At 24.6% G+C, this 19,986-nt stretch overlaps 2 protein-coding genes across 3 annotated transcripts in view; one reads left to right on the forward strand and one right to left on the reverse strand.

The window, feature by feature from the left end:
* LOC128965960 (protein sax-3-like) overlaps positions 1–12,891 on the forward strand; it is a 53,150-nt gene extending 40,259 nt beyond the window's left edge. For both annotated transcript variants that reach the window (XM_054312753.1, XM_054312752.1), the window contains exons 2-7: positions 8,973–9,087; positions 9,173–9,351; positions 9,915–11,452; positions 11,523–12,459; positions 12,529–12,692; positions 12,762–12,891. In XM_054312753.1, coding sequence (XP_054168728.1) covers positions 8,973–9,087; positions 9,173–9,351; positions 9,915–11,452; positions 11,523–12,459; positions 12,529–12,692; positions 12,762–12,776 — 2,948 coding nt within the window. In that variant the 3' untranslated portion in view covers positions 12,777–12,891. The remainder of the gene's footprint in view (positions 1–8,972; positions 9,088–9,172; positions 9,352–9,914; positions 11,453–11,522; positions 12,460–12,528; positions 12,693–12,761) is intronic.
* Positions 12,892–13,874: 983 nt separating this feature from the next.
* On the reverse strand, positions 13,875–18,405 carry LOC128965939 (T-complex protein 11-like protein 1). The gene is made up of 5 exons (XM_054312720.1): positions 18,203–18,405; positions 15,420–15,901; positions 15,010–15,351; positions 14,812–14,948; positions 13,875–14,744 (listed from the first exon to the last, which is right to left on the reverse strand). The coding sequence occupies exons 2-5, from the start codon at positions 15,860–15,862 to the stop codon at positions 13,969–13,971; spliced, it is 1,698 nt and encodes a 565-aa protein (XP_054168695.1). The 5' UTR covers positions 15,863–15,901; positions 18,203–18,405; the 3' UTR covers positions 13,875–13,968.
* Positions 18,406–19,986: the final 1,581 nt, after the last annotated feature.

A 19,986-nucleotide genomic window follows, 5' to 3' on the forward strand; every position in this document is an offset into this window, starting at 1 on the left:
TAAGCTTAAGTTTTGTTTGATAGTTGCCATGTGTTGATTGAAATAAAATAATTCATAGTATATACCGAAATACAGAATATAATGTATTATTTTGCTTCAATATTCGCTATTCAATAACATTTGCATTTATATGCATTTGATTTGTAAGATATTGTATATTATTTTTAGTAATTGAGAATTGAATATAATTTTAGTTGATTTTTTCAAACCACTTTAAATTTATAACATTGACTGAACTTTAATAAAGTTATTATGAAATACTAATTTTTATTATGTCTAATAACAATCATATTAATGTATTTAACGACGAAAGCTATTTTAATGATCACAAAGTTATTATAATTATAAGTATAGTTGTTTTTAGACAGCATTAGATAAACCTTATTAATGTAAGCATTCATTAACACATCAAACATCATAAGATAAATTGGCAAAACAGCCAAAAATAATAAGCAATTCATTGAAAAATGTACTCAACTTAATGCAAAATCTGTTGTTAATGAATAATATCAACTGAGAGCACATATTCACTATACAAAAGTTGATTATATGTTACTTAACATACTTTTTGGTGACTGACAGCTAATCCAATAGATTTTCAAATGGCAAATATGTGTTTATATGAGAGCATCACTAATAAAAACTTATATACATTGTATACCTTAAGCATTATATGTGTGAATCTCTCATCACTAATGAATTTGCTATAAAATATTTGGTGCGATATAAAACATACCGATCCTTATGTAAGCACAAACTGTTGAGAAATTGATTATTGAGATAATGTAAGTCTAAAAATATGCACCGCTTTTACCGATCATATGCTCAACCGATTCGCCACTTATTTAATATAATGTTATTGTTTGCACTCGTATTTCCAGTTTAGGTGAGAGAGGAAAGGCATCAATTTGGGAATATATGCAAATTTTTAGCATATATTTCACATGATTTTATATGTATGCTATTTATTGCACTCTTATGTTTATTTAATATTACAATATTGTACATGAAATCTATACTATAATTTGTGCAAAATTAATATTACAAACAAATTCTGTACTAAATTATTGTTATCCATTATGGTATAACATATAATTGTGAAGTAAAATTATTATTTAAATAATATTAATTTTATAACTATACATTTTTTACATAAATAATTATATTATTTTTATTCATTGTAAAATATTGCTCATTTGAAAAAACTACAAGCAATGATAAATTAATTGCTTAAAAACAAGATAAAAATGTCAAACAAATTATTAATTTAAATAACTAGATATCAGGTTTTATCATAAAGTATTTGTTAATAATAGTATTATATAAATTTGTTATCAGAATTAAAATAACTCATTATTTTAGTTTTTAAAGATTTTTTAAACAATTTTCATCAATTGCATTAATTATTTTAATTATATTGTATTTAAAACCTTACAATATTTATTAATAAAGATTATGTCAAAAATCATTTAAGATTTCAAATATTTCTCATAGCATTACTCTCAATGCTTTTTATAACATTTTATTGGTTTTGTTAAAAAAATAAATTCTAAGTTTAAAATATAAAAATTACTTAAAACTAAAAACATAAACAAAAATACTTAAATTCAAATAAATTATTTAATGCATTTATAGCATAAATAATAATCGCATAATGCAATGAATTAATCGTTCAAATGTTTTATTTCAGACTATCTTTTAAAATAAACTGTTTTTTTTAAATATACTGAATTTTATAACAAAATATTAACGAAACTTTTGATGTTAATGTATATAGACTTGTATTTTGCATATATTTTATTCCCAAATAACTATTCATATATAGTATATATTTTGTTATATATTATAAACTGTATTATCGATGAGATTAATCTTTTCAATGCGTTTATGCACTGAATTAGTCGGTATTATGAATGACTGCCTTTTGATATACAAATTCAAAGGCTATTTCAATATGTTTTTGTTATGCATTGCTTATCATTCATTCATTTAGCTTATGCTTACATTTTTACATTAAAAAAGGTTTTCTTGTGATTTCATATAAACAGTGTTCAACTTTTTTGTGTGTATTTTTGAATTTATAATTTAATTTTTTACTATTTTGTTGTTTTGTTGCTAAAGAAAGAAAAAATGTTATACAAAAATAGTGATTCAATAAGAAAACTGTAACTAAAAAACTATTTATTTATTTATTGAATAGAAAAGAGAGAGAATTGTGGATAATATTAGCTTAAGTTTGATAACCAAATCCAGTGATTAAATGATGCGAAGAGCCGTTGCTTCAGAACTCTTCTGTATAGTCATGTCTTAAGTCGTGAAATATTATTTTTGTTGAAAACATTAAAAAATATGTAACTATATATACAGTATGTAAATGTCATAAACTGATAATATATTTGTCTACAAAACGTTATATTCAAGAAAAAAAAGTCATAATTTTCATTAGTGACAAACAAAATGACAAAAATTAATAACAAAGCGGAAAATATGTTTAAATGTGTGGCAAAGATAAACATAAAAATTCTTGAGACGTTTTATTGAGATTAAAAATATTGTAAGCACTGGGAGGACAGGGCTATAAAAAACTATTTTTTTAATCAGTTTTTAAAAACATTTTATACGGTAATAAAGATTTAATGTTGGGTCAAATCAAGTAAAATAGAGGATTTCAAATGAGATTTAAAAAGATTAAAACTGTAAATAGCTTTCAAAAAGGATACACAAATGTTTCACATATTTATGCAATTGAAGATTAAATTACTTTAAAAAATATTATTTTATGTCTACAAGTTTGTCAACAAAACTTTGATATAAAGTCAATATTTAGTCTAATATTACATTTTACTTTATTTGTATTGTTGTTTGAATGTCTATAAAAATAGCCATAACTGACATCGAAGTTAATTAAAATTAAATATATATATATATATCTCTATATATTTAAATTTAAAACTATTTTAAAGAGTCAGTCAAACAACTGACGGCAATCATGAAAGTGATTGAAACAAACCATTAAATGCTTGTCTCAAATATATGTAAGACTTTGTGGTCATAAAAGACTCTTTTAATTTGATTCGGAAAAACAGTTTTAGACTCAGACTTAACACAAGACACCCCACGACTGACAGCTTTTCCCAACTCTTGAGATGCATATCATTGCCATTGATTTCCAAAACCAAAATTCAACTCAAATTTTTTTAACATCACTTTTGGATTTGATTTTTTCCGAGAAAGAAGTCATGTTTAAAGACTCGTGTCGACCAATATTTCATTCAATAGTTAGATTATATATATGAAGCACTCAATGATATATACTGTATGTATAGTCAGACATCTAAACACTATTTTTCTCTCCCAATGCTCTCAACTGATGTTTTTCAAATCTCCATCAGTGAAGTACTCGTCAAGTATTGTATATGTTTTTGGATGTAATTTATACGACACACACAGTCATAACGTTTGCCGTCCAAACAAGTCATTTAAGTGATGCTTTGTTTGACGCCTCAAAGTCTATATAATTCATGAAACAACTATACCATTGAGTCAAAAGACATCACATGTACTGTACTATAAATGAAGAAAAGGGTACCAAATTGTTATATGTTTTGCAACTCTGAAATGACTGGACGTCCCATTTATATTATTTAACAGTAGACTATATAAGATATTTTAAACCATACTATAAATTACAAAATAAATTTTAAGTCTATTTTCTAAAAAATAAAAAATAAGTCCTATTTTTTTTATAAAAAAACCTCTTTTACAATATTTAAATACTTTGCTAATCAATAACTTTGGTAAAGAGTAATAGCAAACAGATTTAGTTGTGAAATATTTATTAAGTAAACGTTTATATTATATATTATATAAAAATTTCTGAACTGTTGGATGCATCCTATGTTTTGTAATAACCATTTGATATATTTATTGTATACCACTTATGTCTGTAAAAGTTATAACAAAATACAGTTCCCATAATATTTTTGTCCGATAGTATAGTTGCCCCGCGATATTCAATACAAGTCATTATATGATATTTATTATGAAATATAATGTTTTGCAAACACAACAGGGATTCCGAAGTTCATCCAAACTTACGGTTCAAACACTGTATTGTTGTTAAATAATTTGTATTTCAAATTTTTAAATATTTCTTACATTTTCCCATTTGTTTGTTTTGCTGACAATTATTTTAAAACATTATAACTATTCATATAATGAATTTATATTTTTATAGCTTTTTTAACATAAATTTATTTTTATTATCATTCATTTCTTGATAACCATCAATCGTCTAAATTTTTTATAGATTTTTTTTGGATCCATTGGACCATATTTCCAATTATTGTTTAATTATTAGATAAACAATATTTCTGATAAAATTTTATTAATAAAACAAATAATAAATTAATATTCAAAAAAAATGTATAATTGTTTTCAAATTCTATTTCCGACAAATATATATTACATAATATAACATAATATAGTATCTGTATGTTTAGCAAAATAACTATTAGTTCCGTTTAAATGCTAAACTAAACACTGGGCGCTGTGTTTATGTTTTTATGGTTCAACTATTTATTATAAAAACTCATTTTTTCTATGTATTGATAAAATTGACAGCTTTTTCTATGGATGTACTAACACTTTAAGCGGTTGATTGCATATTAAAATTTCATATATCAGACCCTAATATATTTAATCCATAGTTTGAGTGCCATAAATATAGGAATAAACAATAAACTTTAGCACCGGTTGGTCTTCAAACTATAGTGACCATAATATTTAGATTTATCTGAAAAGTAAAAATCAAATAATTTATATCGAATTTTTGTTTAATAATTTCTTTTATAGAGTCAATGTTTTTTTAAAAAATTTGAATTACTTTATATTATAAAAAAAATTGGGAAATAACTTGTAAAAAGTACAGGTTTGATGAATATTGAATTAGTTTACAATAGTTTTTTTCATTTAATTATTAAGCCATGACATCCCATTGCGAGATAGCCTCAAATATATAGAGTTGCAAAATAAGCAGTACTTATAGGTTACACATGAAATAAAATTTAATTAAATTCTCTTTCACTTCAAACCTGCACTTAATGTTTGTCTGTAATATAGTTTTTGTATTATAATATACTGTAAGTTATGTTATGTAAAAATCGGTTTCAATTAAAGACTGACTTTTCTGTTAATAATATATTTCTTACGCCTCGAGAGTCGTGACTACTTTAAGCGCATTACTTACTGGTCCTCAAACTTTAACTTAATATTTATAATTAAAACAACATTACATTGTGTTGTTTGATGAGATATATAACAATGTTTTGCACAGTTGTCTATAAACAGACACAAGTGATGGCTGCGGCGTGAATGAGAAGCTTATATTAAATGTATGCTTACATTATATGCTCATTGGCCACACATATGGACATACCCTTCAAACTAAATTTGCTTACGGCTCTCAATTTAAGCATATGTGTTGTCTTCAACATTGATGATACATATAATTAGTCATAAAGTCATTATTAGTGGTGATTCTCATGACATGACTTTTGAAATGTGTTTTTAGTTAAAAATAGTATAATTGTTGGCCTTCTCTGGTCTGACTCGAGGCTTAGCCGCACAATGTGTTGACCAGAATGTCATCAAATTATTGCATATATAAGGCATTAGAGAAGCAATCAATAGGGAAGTGATTGTATGTTCATATCATATGATTTAGTTTTGTGGTATGAATGCAATGTCTAAATAACCAAAAATTTCAAATTAAAACTTTCATTGCCTTTAATTATAAATTGTTTCAGTGAAAACCGTAAATTATTGAAACTTTTATCAATATTACTAAAACTACAATATATATTACTAATAGTGAATTCACTTAAACACAAACACAACCTTCCCTTTGACAGACAACTCACTCGAGACTTGACAAACATTTGTGCCATAAATGTAAAGTTTGAAACAAAAATACTTTTAAACTCTTATGGGGGAAGTCTTTAGTTTTGTGGAAATGGAAATATATTAACAAAAAGTTTTCATCAAAATAACTCACAAATGGTATACTAAAAGTACAGTACAGTAATAGTTAATGTGTTTGTACTCAATATACAGATGTATTATACAATTTGTACTGTACTTGCATTACATTAATATAAGACCATTTCAATGATGTCTTTCATTATAAATAGTAAAGAGTTTCACTATAGGGGGCAATATATTTATTTAACTAATATAATAGTATAGTTAGTTCATAAAATTTGATAACTAACCATACAAACTATATTACATAACAATTAATTATTAGAAATAAGTAATTTAAAAATATAGAAATTAGATTATGTAATTTGTATTCAGAAATACTAAAATTTAGTTAATATAAATGTTATATTCCATTAAGTTTTGAAAATTAAGTCATTGAATGTTTTGCAATTAGGATTGATATTTAATTATATCATTTAAATATAAATTAAAACTCAATTACTGATCACTTATATATATATATTATATATATAGTACATTATAAATATTTTTTTATATCACTCTTAATGATTGCCAGAAATTGTGTTTTAATGCAAATAATTTTGACAACATTTTGTTTTGTTTTTTTATTTTTAAGATATTTTATTTCAGGCACTTAATAACTTAATAGATCAAAATTTTTTTTAAATGTTTTTGTTTTTGTTATTTTTTTGTTAAAAATTGTAATTTGTTTGTTATTTGGCGGCAATCGATGCCATTAAGCGATGCAATTCATAAAAAAATGTTTTCTTATTTTTTACATTATATTACTTATGGCTAATGTTACTCCACTAATGTAATGAATATATTGATATTTAGTAAAGTTTGCATAAAGTGCTGATAAATATCTAACTTTTTTTTATCGCAATAATGTTTTTATATAACTACCTGTATCATAATTATGTGGGTAATTGCATTTGTATATCTTAATTATATTTACTAATAGTGTGAAAAATTTATTAAATTAAACAAAATAATTAAAAATGTCAAAATATAGTATATTAATTTAATGAAATCTGAGGTCAATTTTTATAGACTATTTCTAAATTATCTTAATTATTAATATTATATTTTCTTTAATAATTTATACAGTATAAAGTCAAATATTAGGTCATGTTTAAATGATTAAATGATTTGTATTTTTTTTGTTGAATTATATAATATACTGCATTTTACTAAAATCAAAATATTTTATTGTTAAACAAAATAAGTTTTAAAAGGCAACTAAAAATTTTATAAACATATTACTAATTAACTAAAATGAGAATTTTTTCAAAACTTGACTTAATCACTATATCTTGAGTAGTAATAGTAATAAAAAAAGATAAATAAAAATATTTTAATTAATAATTAAAATAACATATAAAAACTATACTTTTCATTTGCATTATTTTGATAATTTTTATTTGTTAATTCTTATTACTTCCATTAAAAATCTTAAAAAGCACTAAAATAATACCATTAAAACTATATATTTAAAATTGTTATATTACTGATATAAACTTGGCCATTTTCTTAAACAATTTTAATTTAATTATTATTATTATTGTTGAATTTATTATTTAACCATTTTTATTAAATATTAATATATATACAACTTGTATATATATATATATCTTACATTTTATTATTGTATATATATATATACAATAGTAAAATGTAAGATAGCAAAAATAAGGCTTATTATATATTTTTAAGTTTAATTTAATAATATTTTACTAATTTAAATTTTTGTTAATAAAGATTTAAACAAATGTCAATTCAATTACTTGACCTTAAAATAAATTGATATCAAGATTAAGTAACTTGAAAAATAATTTATTAAATTTTGAATTGATATTATAAATTAACTATTTAGTTCAATTATAGGCAATTGATCTCAAAATTATAACGTCGGTATACATAACTTTAAAAATATAAACAAAAATTAATAAAAAATAAAAGTTTAATTTGTTAATATATGGCATTTAAAATATACTAAATTAATGATACTATGATTTTGTGGGTGTTAAGGGTTTGGCAGTAAATTATTTTTATGTTTGAATTACTATTTTAATAAAAATATATAAATCAATTACTATGGTATATGAATTATAAATAATTGTGTGCAGGTGTAAATAGATTAACACAAAATTTATATTATTGTATTTTAATATATGGTTTATCATACCTTTATAGTTACTGCCAAATATAAATCATAATAAACAAAAATTATAGAGTATTTCATATAATGAATCATAAAAATTCAAAGTCGAGACTCACTTGAAAATCATTTTTCACTTAATCATTAACTTTTGGAAACCCAATGACTATTCAATCATTTAATTTGAAAAATTATACGTTTTTAATGAGATTATATTTTTATATAATTATATTATTGTTTTATTTTAATGACTATCATTCTAATGTATATAAATTATTTTTTAAACTTAAAGCTGAAAATATATTTTAAAAGTTATTTGATATACACGTACCGTATGTTATCATTTATGATGTACACCTAATCCCACATATTTATAGCATAATCACTGGCATTACGAGTATAACTTATGAATCACTTATTATTAGGAATGTATTAAAAAATAAAAATTGAATAACCAATGCATTGAATACTATAATATTATGATAATTTTATAACTAATATATAACAACAAAATACATAGTTTACAATACTAATAATACAACAGTAACAATATATATGTTTAATTTCGAGTAATAAAATAGTTTATTTATAAATTACTACTATTGTAATTGTCACAAATAAAGTTTATCTTTAAATCTATTATTTTGTTATATTTTACAGTAAACTTGATTTGCAATTAAAATGCAAAATATAGAGACAGTTAATAAATCAATTTGATAGCAACCAATTACTATTTAAAAATATGGCATTTATTTTGTTGACTTATCTTTACTAATAATCTTTGTTTTTGTTTGATTCAAATTGACAGCTCATTTACGTCCGCCCCGTATAATAGAGCACCCGAGTAGTGTTGTGGTCAAAAAGCATGAGCCCATCACTATTAACTGCAAGGCTGAGGGAAAGCCTACGCCAACAATTATTTGGTATTGTATTTATTAAATATTATTGTTAGCATTGATTATTTACAGATCAAAATGATAACAAAAAAAATACAATAATAATGCACAGGTATAAAGATAACGAGTTGATCCACAACACCGCCAACCGTATGGTACTGCCCGGAGGCTCACTGTTTTTCCTTCATGTAATACATAGCAAAAAGGACGGCGACACCGGAACATATCACTGTATAGCCAAAAATGAACTGGGTACTGTTAGAAGTAGGAATGCCACCATCGAAATGGCCGGTAAGTCAATTATATACTTGATTTATAGTTAGGCCGAATGTAGTCATATATAACTAATTTGTAATTTATGACATTCGGGTGTTACCCATATAAAACTTTTTAAAAGTGGGAGTTTTATCTATAAATTTGAGTGATATATACATATAAATCAATATTTTTATTTTTATATTATATCAATAATTATAAATATTTTGGGTAACGCACCACTGATTTATACAATTGATTGATGACTATTAAGTGCATCCCTTGATGTTTAATACAAATTTCTTATCATTTCAAATACAAATTAAGTATTAGAAAACTTGTTTCTTTTTGTACAGTTTGCACAGTCAAGTATTGCACAGTTAGATATAATATAAATTTTACAGTTTATAATATTCATTATCTGATGAATATAATAATGTCAATGAATATAATAAACATTAGTTTAATTTACAAATTGACACAAAAAATACTAATTTACTGCCAAAACCTACTAAGATATACACAACTTTTATATTTTCAATACAGTATTATTTGATTAATTGTTATTATTTGTATTTTGTGTTTAATTAAAATTTTAGGTAAGATTAAGGATCCGCGGACTCGACTCAATCATACATCAGTTGAATTAAAGGATGTCCTCGTTTTGAGCTCAAGTGCTGTGAAACTGTTTTGGGATTTTCAGGGAAATCAAGAGTATATCGAAGGCTTTTATATCCGATATAAAGACATAAGCGTTGATCCGATGACACAAAAGTTTACGACAATAACTGTTGCCAACAGTGGCTCTACTTATGTATTGAATGATCTGAAGAAGTTTACTCGTTATGAATTTCTTGTGATTCCTTATTACAAGAACTTAGAGGCAAAACCCAGTAATAGCAGAACAGTTGTGACCGATGAAGACGTGCCAAACGCAGCACCTGAAGGATTGGGTATCAAAGTTGTAAACCTGACGACTGCTACTATTGAATGGTCACCGCCGGCACCGGAGCACAGAAATGGCAATCTTATGGGATATAATCTGTATATTCAAGGAATCACTTCAACAATTCATTTAAATATGACTCTCAATTCAAATGATACGTCCATAACATTATACAATCTGACCACTGGTGCCATATATACAGTACGGATATTGGCCTTTACAATAGCCGGTGCCGGACCTTTTAGTGAACCGGTGGCACTTAGAATGGATCCGAGTCTTTTTTATTCAAAACTAGAGGACGGGCCGTCTACCAACTCTTTGGATACAACCTATCTGAATGGTGTGATGAGTCAAACTTGGATTTATGCTGTCATTGGGTTTGTAATCCTTCTCATTCTTGTGGCTATTGTTATCGGCATAATTATGAAGAGACGTATGGCCTGGAAAAAAACTATCAGTGCTCGTCTAACGGCTCCGTTGAATGTCAAAAACGATGATATAGGAAGAGGTGGTTATAACGGGAACGCAAGGGAACATTTGTGGATTAATCAGGGTTGGAGACCATCTGATAAAGATAACAACCAAACAAAACATTGTCCACCAAATGATATCAATGGATATTCCAGTGCTTTCGTTGCCGAATACGCGGCACCCGACTATGCAGAGGTTGATACACATAATTTATCGACATTTTACAAAAAACAAGAGTCGTTTCCTTCAGCTCCGGCACCGTATGCGACAACAACATTGATAAATGCAATACCAAAACATGGATCTGTTAGAGAGCACAGAAGTAGTGGTTCTGAAGAAATGGGAAGCAAAAAGTCAGACAAAGGGATGTCATGTCGTGAGCTAAACGACGACGGAGTTAGAGAACACCTATTGGTTGAACAGTCATTGAAAAGTCCGAGTGATTCTGGAAGTTATACCGATGAATACGGAATACCTGTTCGGAAGATTAAAAACAATAGACAGAGACCACAAATGAATCACTCATTTAAACCAAATAATGTTCATATATCCGGTAATTCATCACTAAATCAAGTATCAAAAGGACATGTACTTAACTGGAATGATCTGATACCTCCACCGCCTGAAACTCCTCCGAGTGAATGCGGGACACCTCCTGACACTCCTATACTCAACTGTAATGTTAGACAACATAATGCAAATCGTATGGTCAGAGTTCAGGTATAATTAATTTAATATAATATATACAAAATTGATTAATGATTTGATATATGATTTTTATTTGCAATAGTTACCATCGATGGCTTATATACATTCTGGTAGTGCCAACTCAGGCCGTTCCCCTCTTGTAACCCGAAGCTATCAACCCTCGCCTGTCAACAGTCGACACAGTCTTTCGTCGCCAAAAAGTACATTAACCCGAAACAAGAAAGTGTCGGACATATTGTCATCGGATAGCAATAGACAGCAGACATTTCTGCAAAAACTGAAAGCAATGCAAGCAAATGCCAATCAATCCAATGGACACTACGCGCCAACAAATGTCATAACAAATCCAATGGACAGACAATTACAATCATCACTACAATCACTTATGGATGGAAATCAACAACAGATGAATCCATACCAGAGATTAGAAATGGAGTCTGAAATGGATGGACACAGACATGATATAAACCGAAAGGCAAATAATGGTAGACATTCGCCACAATCCAGTGTTGATGACGATACAGATTATGGACATTGCGATCGAGTAGTCAGTGATGGCCATCAATCGAGTTATGACGAAGAAGATGCCGACAATGCTTTCTACGCGCAGACAAATCTTGCCGACTGTTTGATCCGTGCCGTACAAAATGGCAGCGCTTATACTTTTAATGAACAATCATTTGTCATTGAACCACAACAACTAACCAAACAACACATCCCTAATAATAATAACAATAAGAAGTTTGTGTCTCACCAAAGGACACATCTGTCAGACTATAGACCTTCGAGTCCTTACAGCACTGATAGTAATATGAGTACAGCAGTGTCACAACAGACCAAACATCCGCCAAAGTTTCGCCGGCGAAACAATAGTGACCACAATATGGTTAACAGTCATATTCAGTCTCCCTCTTCATGTTCAGAGCACTCACCTTCATATGAGATGATTGGCGATGACTTTAACAATCATTTGTCACAAATGCCAACCAATGTTCCTAACAATGCTATGCATACTAACCGTAAGTTTTATTAATTGTAAAAAATGAAATTAAAATTTTTTTTTAATAAACATATTTATATTTTAATAGCTCACGATATGTCATCCAATTATATCTCTTACAAGAAACCCATCTTTCAAGAGGCAAACCAACCGATTGTGGTCACCGATAATAAGAGTCAAATATCATCGCCGACGTCCAGTAAAGACTCGTTTAATTTAAAATCATTTGCTATGCGTTTGGATGCAAGAGATGTATGTTTTTTTATTTTTAAAAAATAATTATTAGAAACTAATATATTATTCTTAAATTATTACAAATAGACACCAATTGTTTAAAATAATGGAAAAATTGGACTCAAGAAGATTGAAGTATTGAAATGATTGACTGAATTCATTATTGAAAGCATATCACTCTCTAATTATAAATAATTAATAAATGCAAACATTTATGCCTTGTTTTGTCTATTTTTAATAGACAATTAAATACTGTTTGATAATAATGTCAATTGTTTCTATATTAAGTAAAAGATATTGTATGACATATTGTATTTATATTAAATATAACTATTTAATAGATATTATTAACAAAAATATTCTAATAATTATTGTATAGTTAAAAAATTACATGAATTAACATTACTTTATTGTATAATAAAATTATGTATAATGTGTCAGAAAATTAAAAACTAAGTTAATTCTATAGTAATATTACTAATAAAATAATAAATAGTGTAAATATAGTTATGTATGTATAATAAAAATTATTGATGTGATTTTGTAAATAATTTACAATAAAAAATTATTTAAAATTCAACTATTGTTTATTTACTATTTATTGGTTATTTATTTAAATTATTGTCACATAAAAATAGCTCAAATAAAAGTACCAGATAGTTTTTTAAATAACCTAAATATAAACCTAAATATTACTAACGAAATACCTAATTACCTAAATATCGATAATAAAGATAAGTAATTTTAGTGTATATTATATATTTTTAAAGATTACTTAACCAAATAATTAATATTATTTTTAAAGTTTATTTTCAAAAACTAAACATTTTTGTGGTAAATGTTTAAGAGCTTGTATATATAATTGAATGTGTCCTAGGTCAGTTTAATTTAAATATTGTCACTTTAAAAATCTTTTATATTTATTATTATATAATTGCTTCTCTATATTCAGTATTAATTGACATTACATTATAAATTCAAATAGTAGAGTGAAGTAGAGTTCTAAATGGTTTCGATTAGAATTTATTTATCGGTAATTAATAACTTTTATAGATCTAACAAATAATTAATTCAAAAAACATTTATATATTACATATATTTATTTATACAATTAATTAAAATGTAAATATTTATCTTTGATAAAGTATATATAATGTATATATATATTAATTATAATTATACATAATTTAATACGAATAATGTATTTTTTATATTTTAATATTTTAGCTATAAGATTGAAATTTAGCTAAAAATTAATGAACAAATTCATTATATTAATAATCTGTTCATTAATCTAAAGAGTGAGATCTCTTTCAATAGATTTTGTCTCACAAGCGCTTACTTCGGGGACTAATTCAGTGATAATGTCCGCATAATATTGACTGAAAACGGCTCTATTGTGGCTAACAATACGTATAAATTTTCCAGTAATTTCTGTCAATTCTTCTTTAACTGCTGAAAGACCGGTTGGTATTTGCATCGGTTGTGCTGTCGGTGACATCAAAGCCCTTTCAATAAACTCTAATACTCTTCTTTCAACTATTTTTCTTAATCTGTTATCACTTGAGCTCAGATCGACTGTCTGTTTCTCTAAAGATTGTTCTTTATTTGTGTCCAACTGTGCGAATCCATGTTCTTCGGCACAGATTTTCAGTTCTTGTTTCAAACGAAGTGAAATTGTAATCAAAATATCCTTGAATTCAGTGTCTGATAGAACCGAACAATTGTCTGGTAATAAAATACATAACTCTTTCTTTAACTTATTTTTAAACTCTTGAAGACTTTGAACCGATGGTCCAGTCGTTGCATTTGTAACCAGAAAAATAGAGCCAACGAGTGTTATCTTAAGTACCTGTTCTCTAATTTCTTGTATCCGCTTAGCATCCAATAGAAGTGTTTCTGGATATGAGTCTTGTATGGCATTATCACAAACTAATAGTTCCAAATAAGCATTCGTTAAGATTTTATTTGTAATCATAACAGCATTGCTTTCTTTGGATACATCAATAGCTTCATAGTTGCGTTTAATCCATGATTTAGTAAACTCGAGTCCATCGACTGTTGTTAACTCTATAATAGACAAAATTGTTATTCAAATTATTATCAAATCAATTGATTTGTATAAAACAATAATCACTTGATTGCTGTTCGAGAAACTCTTTAAACTTTTTGCGTTCGTATTCAATAGACTTGAGCTGAATGTGAGGTCGCAATTGTTGTATATGAAAGTTAGCCATATCTAACTTCATCACATCCAACAAATCCATTATTCCTCTAATTTAATTATTATTTATTAAAAAAATTAATTAACAAAATAGTATTATTAGATAATTACCTAATGAGAGAAATGACTTCATTAGTTTGAGTCAATTCCCGTATTGTCTCATCTCTTATGGGAGCACAGAGTCGTGAACAAACTGATAGTATGTACTGAGCGTATCGTTGAAAGTCAAAGATGCCATTATCTGCCTGTTGTTCAATTAGATCCAAATCAAGTATTTCTTCGATCTCTTGTTTGAGACGAGTATGTTGTGGCAAAAGCAATGACAATAAATTTTCTTTAATATCTTTCAATAAATTCAAAGCCTGTTTGTAATTAGTTGGCGATTCATTGAGTTGTGATTCAAGAATATCCCAAAAAGCTTTGTGCGCCACTTCTTTCACTTGTCTCTCAAGACTGCCGTAAAATCATAAGTAAAGTTAAAATCCGGACAATAAGCTGATTGTCATAAATATAAGACAAACCTGTTGTCAGTCGGTTCCACTTTTTCCAGTTTAAAGTTGTTATCGACAGCTATTTCGTGCGCCAAAACCATATTCTCGACGCCGTTCGCCGCTTTCATTATCTCTTCAAATGATATAAATCGTGGCGGAGATGGACTTAAACCAAATCCAAACGCTCCGACAGTTACCGATTCAGCCAAAGGTGTTGTTGTCGGTGACGTTGATCTGTTGTCCCGTATTTCTGATTTTTGTCGCTTACCATCAATACTAATATTATTTATGTCATGAGTTGTGGAGAGCATCCGATTTTCGTCACTACTGGTACTCTCAGTCCGTGATCGCGGAATCTTAATCTTTTGAGTCATTGGACAGCCATTTGTTGCCTCCAAAGTCTGCTTTTCTTTTAATACTTTCGTCTCTTCTCCAGATGTCTCACAAATCTTGTCGTCTGAATTGTTATCCATTTATTTTAGTCGTTTTTATTAATCAGATATATTTTAAATCTAATGAAAAAATATAAAAATAATCAAAAATTAAAATATTTGCTTTTATAACGTTAAATTAAATACAATGTCTCATGAAATAATTTTAACAAAATATTATTTAGTAAATATTATTATTTAAATAAAATAATCGTCGGATTAAAACATTTCTATCATATATTGTACTCTCAGTTCAAGTTCATAATTATTTAATAATAAAATTCAAAACATTAGTCTATGAATTAAGTGATAATGTAGGTGTTATTTTAAAGGTCATCGTCGGTATAAAATTTTATTATATTATATATAATAATTATTGATATACACTATGGCATAACAAATGCAATTAAAATGCATATTAAATCATGTTATGACTCATTGAAATTGTATGCTATCATGAGATTTACTGTCTTCAAGTAATTAATTAACACATTATTCAAAAATGTGGGCAAAATTTATCAATGATAAATATTTACATTTTTATTATGATTTTATTGTATTGTTATTGTAATTAAATTAAATAATAATAAATTAATAAAAATAAAACATTTTATCAAACTTTTCAATTAAAACATACTTATAATAGAAATCTAAAGTTATACATTATATAAAAATGATAATGTTCAAAAACATAATAATAATAAATAAATTATAAAACATACAGTAGTATATGTTTTCTCAAATATATTTTTTAGTAATCTTATCATAATTAGTGTTCATATTACTACTTCCTATAATAAAACTTTTGTTGACCTCAATATATAAGTAATTTTAAAAATAATTTAATAAATATCTCTTGTTTATTACTAAACCAAAATATTAAGTAAATAAAAATGATACTAGTACACATTACACAAATTTATATTGTATGCATATTATAAAATAAATTTAAACTTTAAAACATTAAACTTAATTATACTATTTTGTTAAATTAATATAATTACTGTAGTATATAACACTAGAGTAAACAATTTTATTGATTTAGTTAAAATACAGTACATTATATTATTATGCTTTCACTTTAGTTACAATTAATATTAGTTTAAATAATACAAATAATAAAAATTGTCTATATTTTATCAATATTAAAATATTTATCAATGTATTTCATAAATTGTATATACAAGTATTATATAATTAATTTAAAAACAATTTTCCTATTAATCAAAAAATATTATGACCTCAATTTGCTTTCATAGATAAATTATTGTCATTTAGGGTGTGAAGGATTCAGTTTAAAATTATATATCAATATACGTAACGATACAACAAATTATCGTATATTTTGATTTTGATTTATTGATTTAATGTCTAACTTTTATAATAAGAAAAAATAATAATTTTAAAACTATTTATTATATTTGTATATAAAATTAAATGTTTTTATTTATGCTAGATAGATTAAAAATAATAAAATAAAGTATACTGTATAATATACAGTGTATATTAAAAAAAAACTAACCTAACAAAAATTTAATAAAAACAATTAATTTATTTGTAATTTTATAACATTTTTATAAGAAATTTCGAAAAGTGTAAAAGTTTTCTTAAAGTTATCTTACATTAAACTATAGTTTAATTATGTTTTTAATAAAGCATTTTTAATATAAATATAAATTTAAAAAAACATTGGACTCATTAACCAAACATAAAACTCAATTCATATAAACAAATGTGAAGTTTAAAAATAAATTTCACTTAAAATTTCTTTGAATAGTAACCTATTTTGTTGAACGTATAATAAGCTATATTAAGTACATTTCATAAATTATTATTAATTCAATGAAATTATTTTGTTTATAATAACAAAATGTCTTTAATTTTATTTTTCTCAAACTACTGTTAATCAACAAAAAATATATAATAATAAAAGTATTATAAATATATAATATTAATCATTATATAATACTTAATTGAAAACTATAATTAGTATTATAAAACAAAATGTTTTATTTTAGAGATCTATTTTAAATTCTATTTTTATTTTACAACAATTGTTTAAAAATATTAATAATAAAATAACTGTATTTATTAAATACAATATATTTTTAAAAATTTCGGGAAATAGAAAATTGAGGAAAATATGTGGGAATTTGTTGTGAAGGAAGTAAACATTACGTGACATTTACATCATATGACTATTTATATACCTGTATATCAATTATCATATTATATTGTATTTGTATAATATATCTTATAATTAAATAAATATTTTTTTTTGTTGAATACTTATAGATAATTAATATTAATATAAAAATCATAACAAATCGTAGTATAAATTATTATATTATTATTATTAAATAAAATGAAAACAAAACTCACCATAAATTCAATGATAAAACACTGAATAGTGTTATGAAAACAATGGTTTTGTGTAATAAATAAAAATTTGTATCAAATAAATGACAAAATCAGTGAAAATGACACAACAAATGCTAAAATCAATGTTAATATTTTGGAGTAACGATCAAAATATTAACAAATCATTTGTTAATTATGTTGTGTTTTGTTAGACAATCAAAAAATGAAATCTTAATTATTATTAATATTTATTATTTAATATATGTTTTTAGTTTATAGTGTTTTGCAGTCATTGAGTCAATGAGTCTAACATTAATTCAATATTTAATACGTAATGTTGTGCGCAATCACTGTATTATACAGTATGTGAAGCACTACTGTATTGACATCTAATACATCATATGATTACTATTATAATACAATGTATTAACGAAAACAAACGATTGCTTGCATTCATAGTTTGCTTACGTTTTTAATTTCACTATTTCTTACCCATAGTTGGCGTCACTAACAATAATAAGATGACAATAATAACTTTAATAACTTTAAAACTAATAAAAAAATTTATCAATGTATTGATTATTTTAATATCAATAAAAATATTAATTATATTTACAAATATACTTATACTTTATAGAGAGACAATTGAACAAAAGTTTAAAACTTAATAAATATTAATAAATAAAATATATTTATTAAAAATAATATCATTGATTATAGTTTCAATGTATAACAGATGGCAATATAGTCTTTAATATAATGTAGTAACTGTACAGATGTTGAAAATAAGAAAAATAATCAAATTTAATACAATAATAATTATAATTATTGTATAAAAATACTACTAATAAACTATCCTGGTTAAATTTTACATATACTAAACTATCAATCATATTTAAAAATTAAATGAATAATATATTATTAAAAATAATAGTCATATGTATTAATTTAATTGACATTAATTGATATGATTATTAACATTTAAATGTTAAGAACTAAAGTTTGTAATTAAAAAATTATTTAATATTAATTATTAGAGCATTTAATTTCAATTTATTTTTTCTTCAATATAGAAGAATATATTAATTATGTTTATAAATCACTTTAAAACAATAGTCTTTTATTATATAGTTTTTTAAAGCTTTATTATAAATATAACTACTTTTTTGTAAATAATTTTTCAATATATTTTTTAATAATAATATTTAGCAACTAATGCTTGAATTTATTAACATTTTTAATCATATTCTTTATATAGCATTTAACGCAAATAAAAAAAAATATTCATTAAAACATTAATGAATAACAAGACATAAATTTTTGAATTATTATTAATTTTTTAGTCAACACTTTATTTTTTAAAATTTTAATTTTTAAAACTATTTATTTTTATACTTTGAATAATTATTTTTTTAATTTTTGTATAATAATTATATTAATAGTTAAAATTTATATTACTTTAATGCATAACATTTTTTTCTATTACTACTTCAATTATTAATATATTTTAAAACTAAATTAGTAATTAATATTAATTTTCGTATTAATAATCTTAATTGGTTCTTATAATTAACTACAATTTATGCAATTAACATGCATAGTGCAAAATACAATTAACAATGTATGAATATTAATTTAATTAAAAAATTTATATAATTTTTAGAAGTTTTCATTTATAAATAATGAATTCAAGTTTAATTTTTAATTATTTTTGTTATTTATTTATATATTTGTATATTTTAAGGCACAAAATAGTCTTTTTCCATTAATAACTATATTAATATAAAATATCAAAGTGTAAATCA

This window comes from Oppia nitens, unplaced genomic scaffold, assembly GCF_028296485.1.
Source record: "Oppia nitens isolate AA-2021 unplaced genomic scaffold, nextdenovo-longstitch-racon4-pilon3 scaffold18_pilon_pilon_pilon, whole genome shotgun sequence".
NCBI classification, from domain to species: Eukaryota; Metazoa; Arthropoda; class Arachnida; order Sarcoptiformes; family Oppiidae; genus Oppia; species Oppia nitens.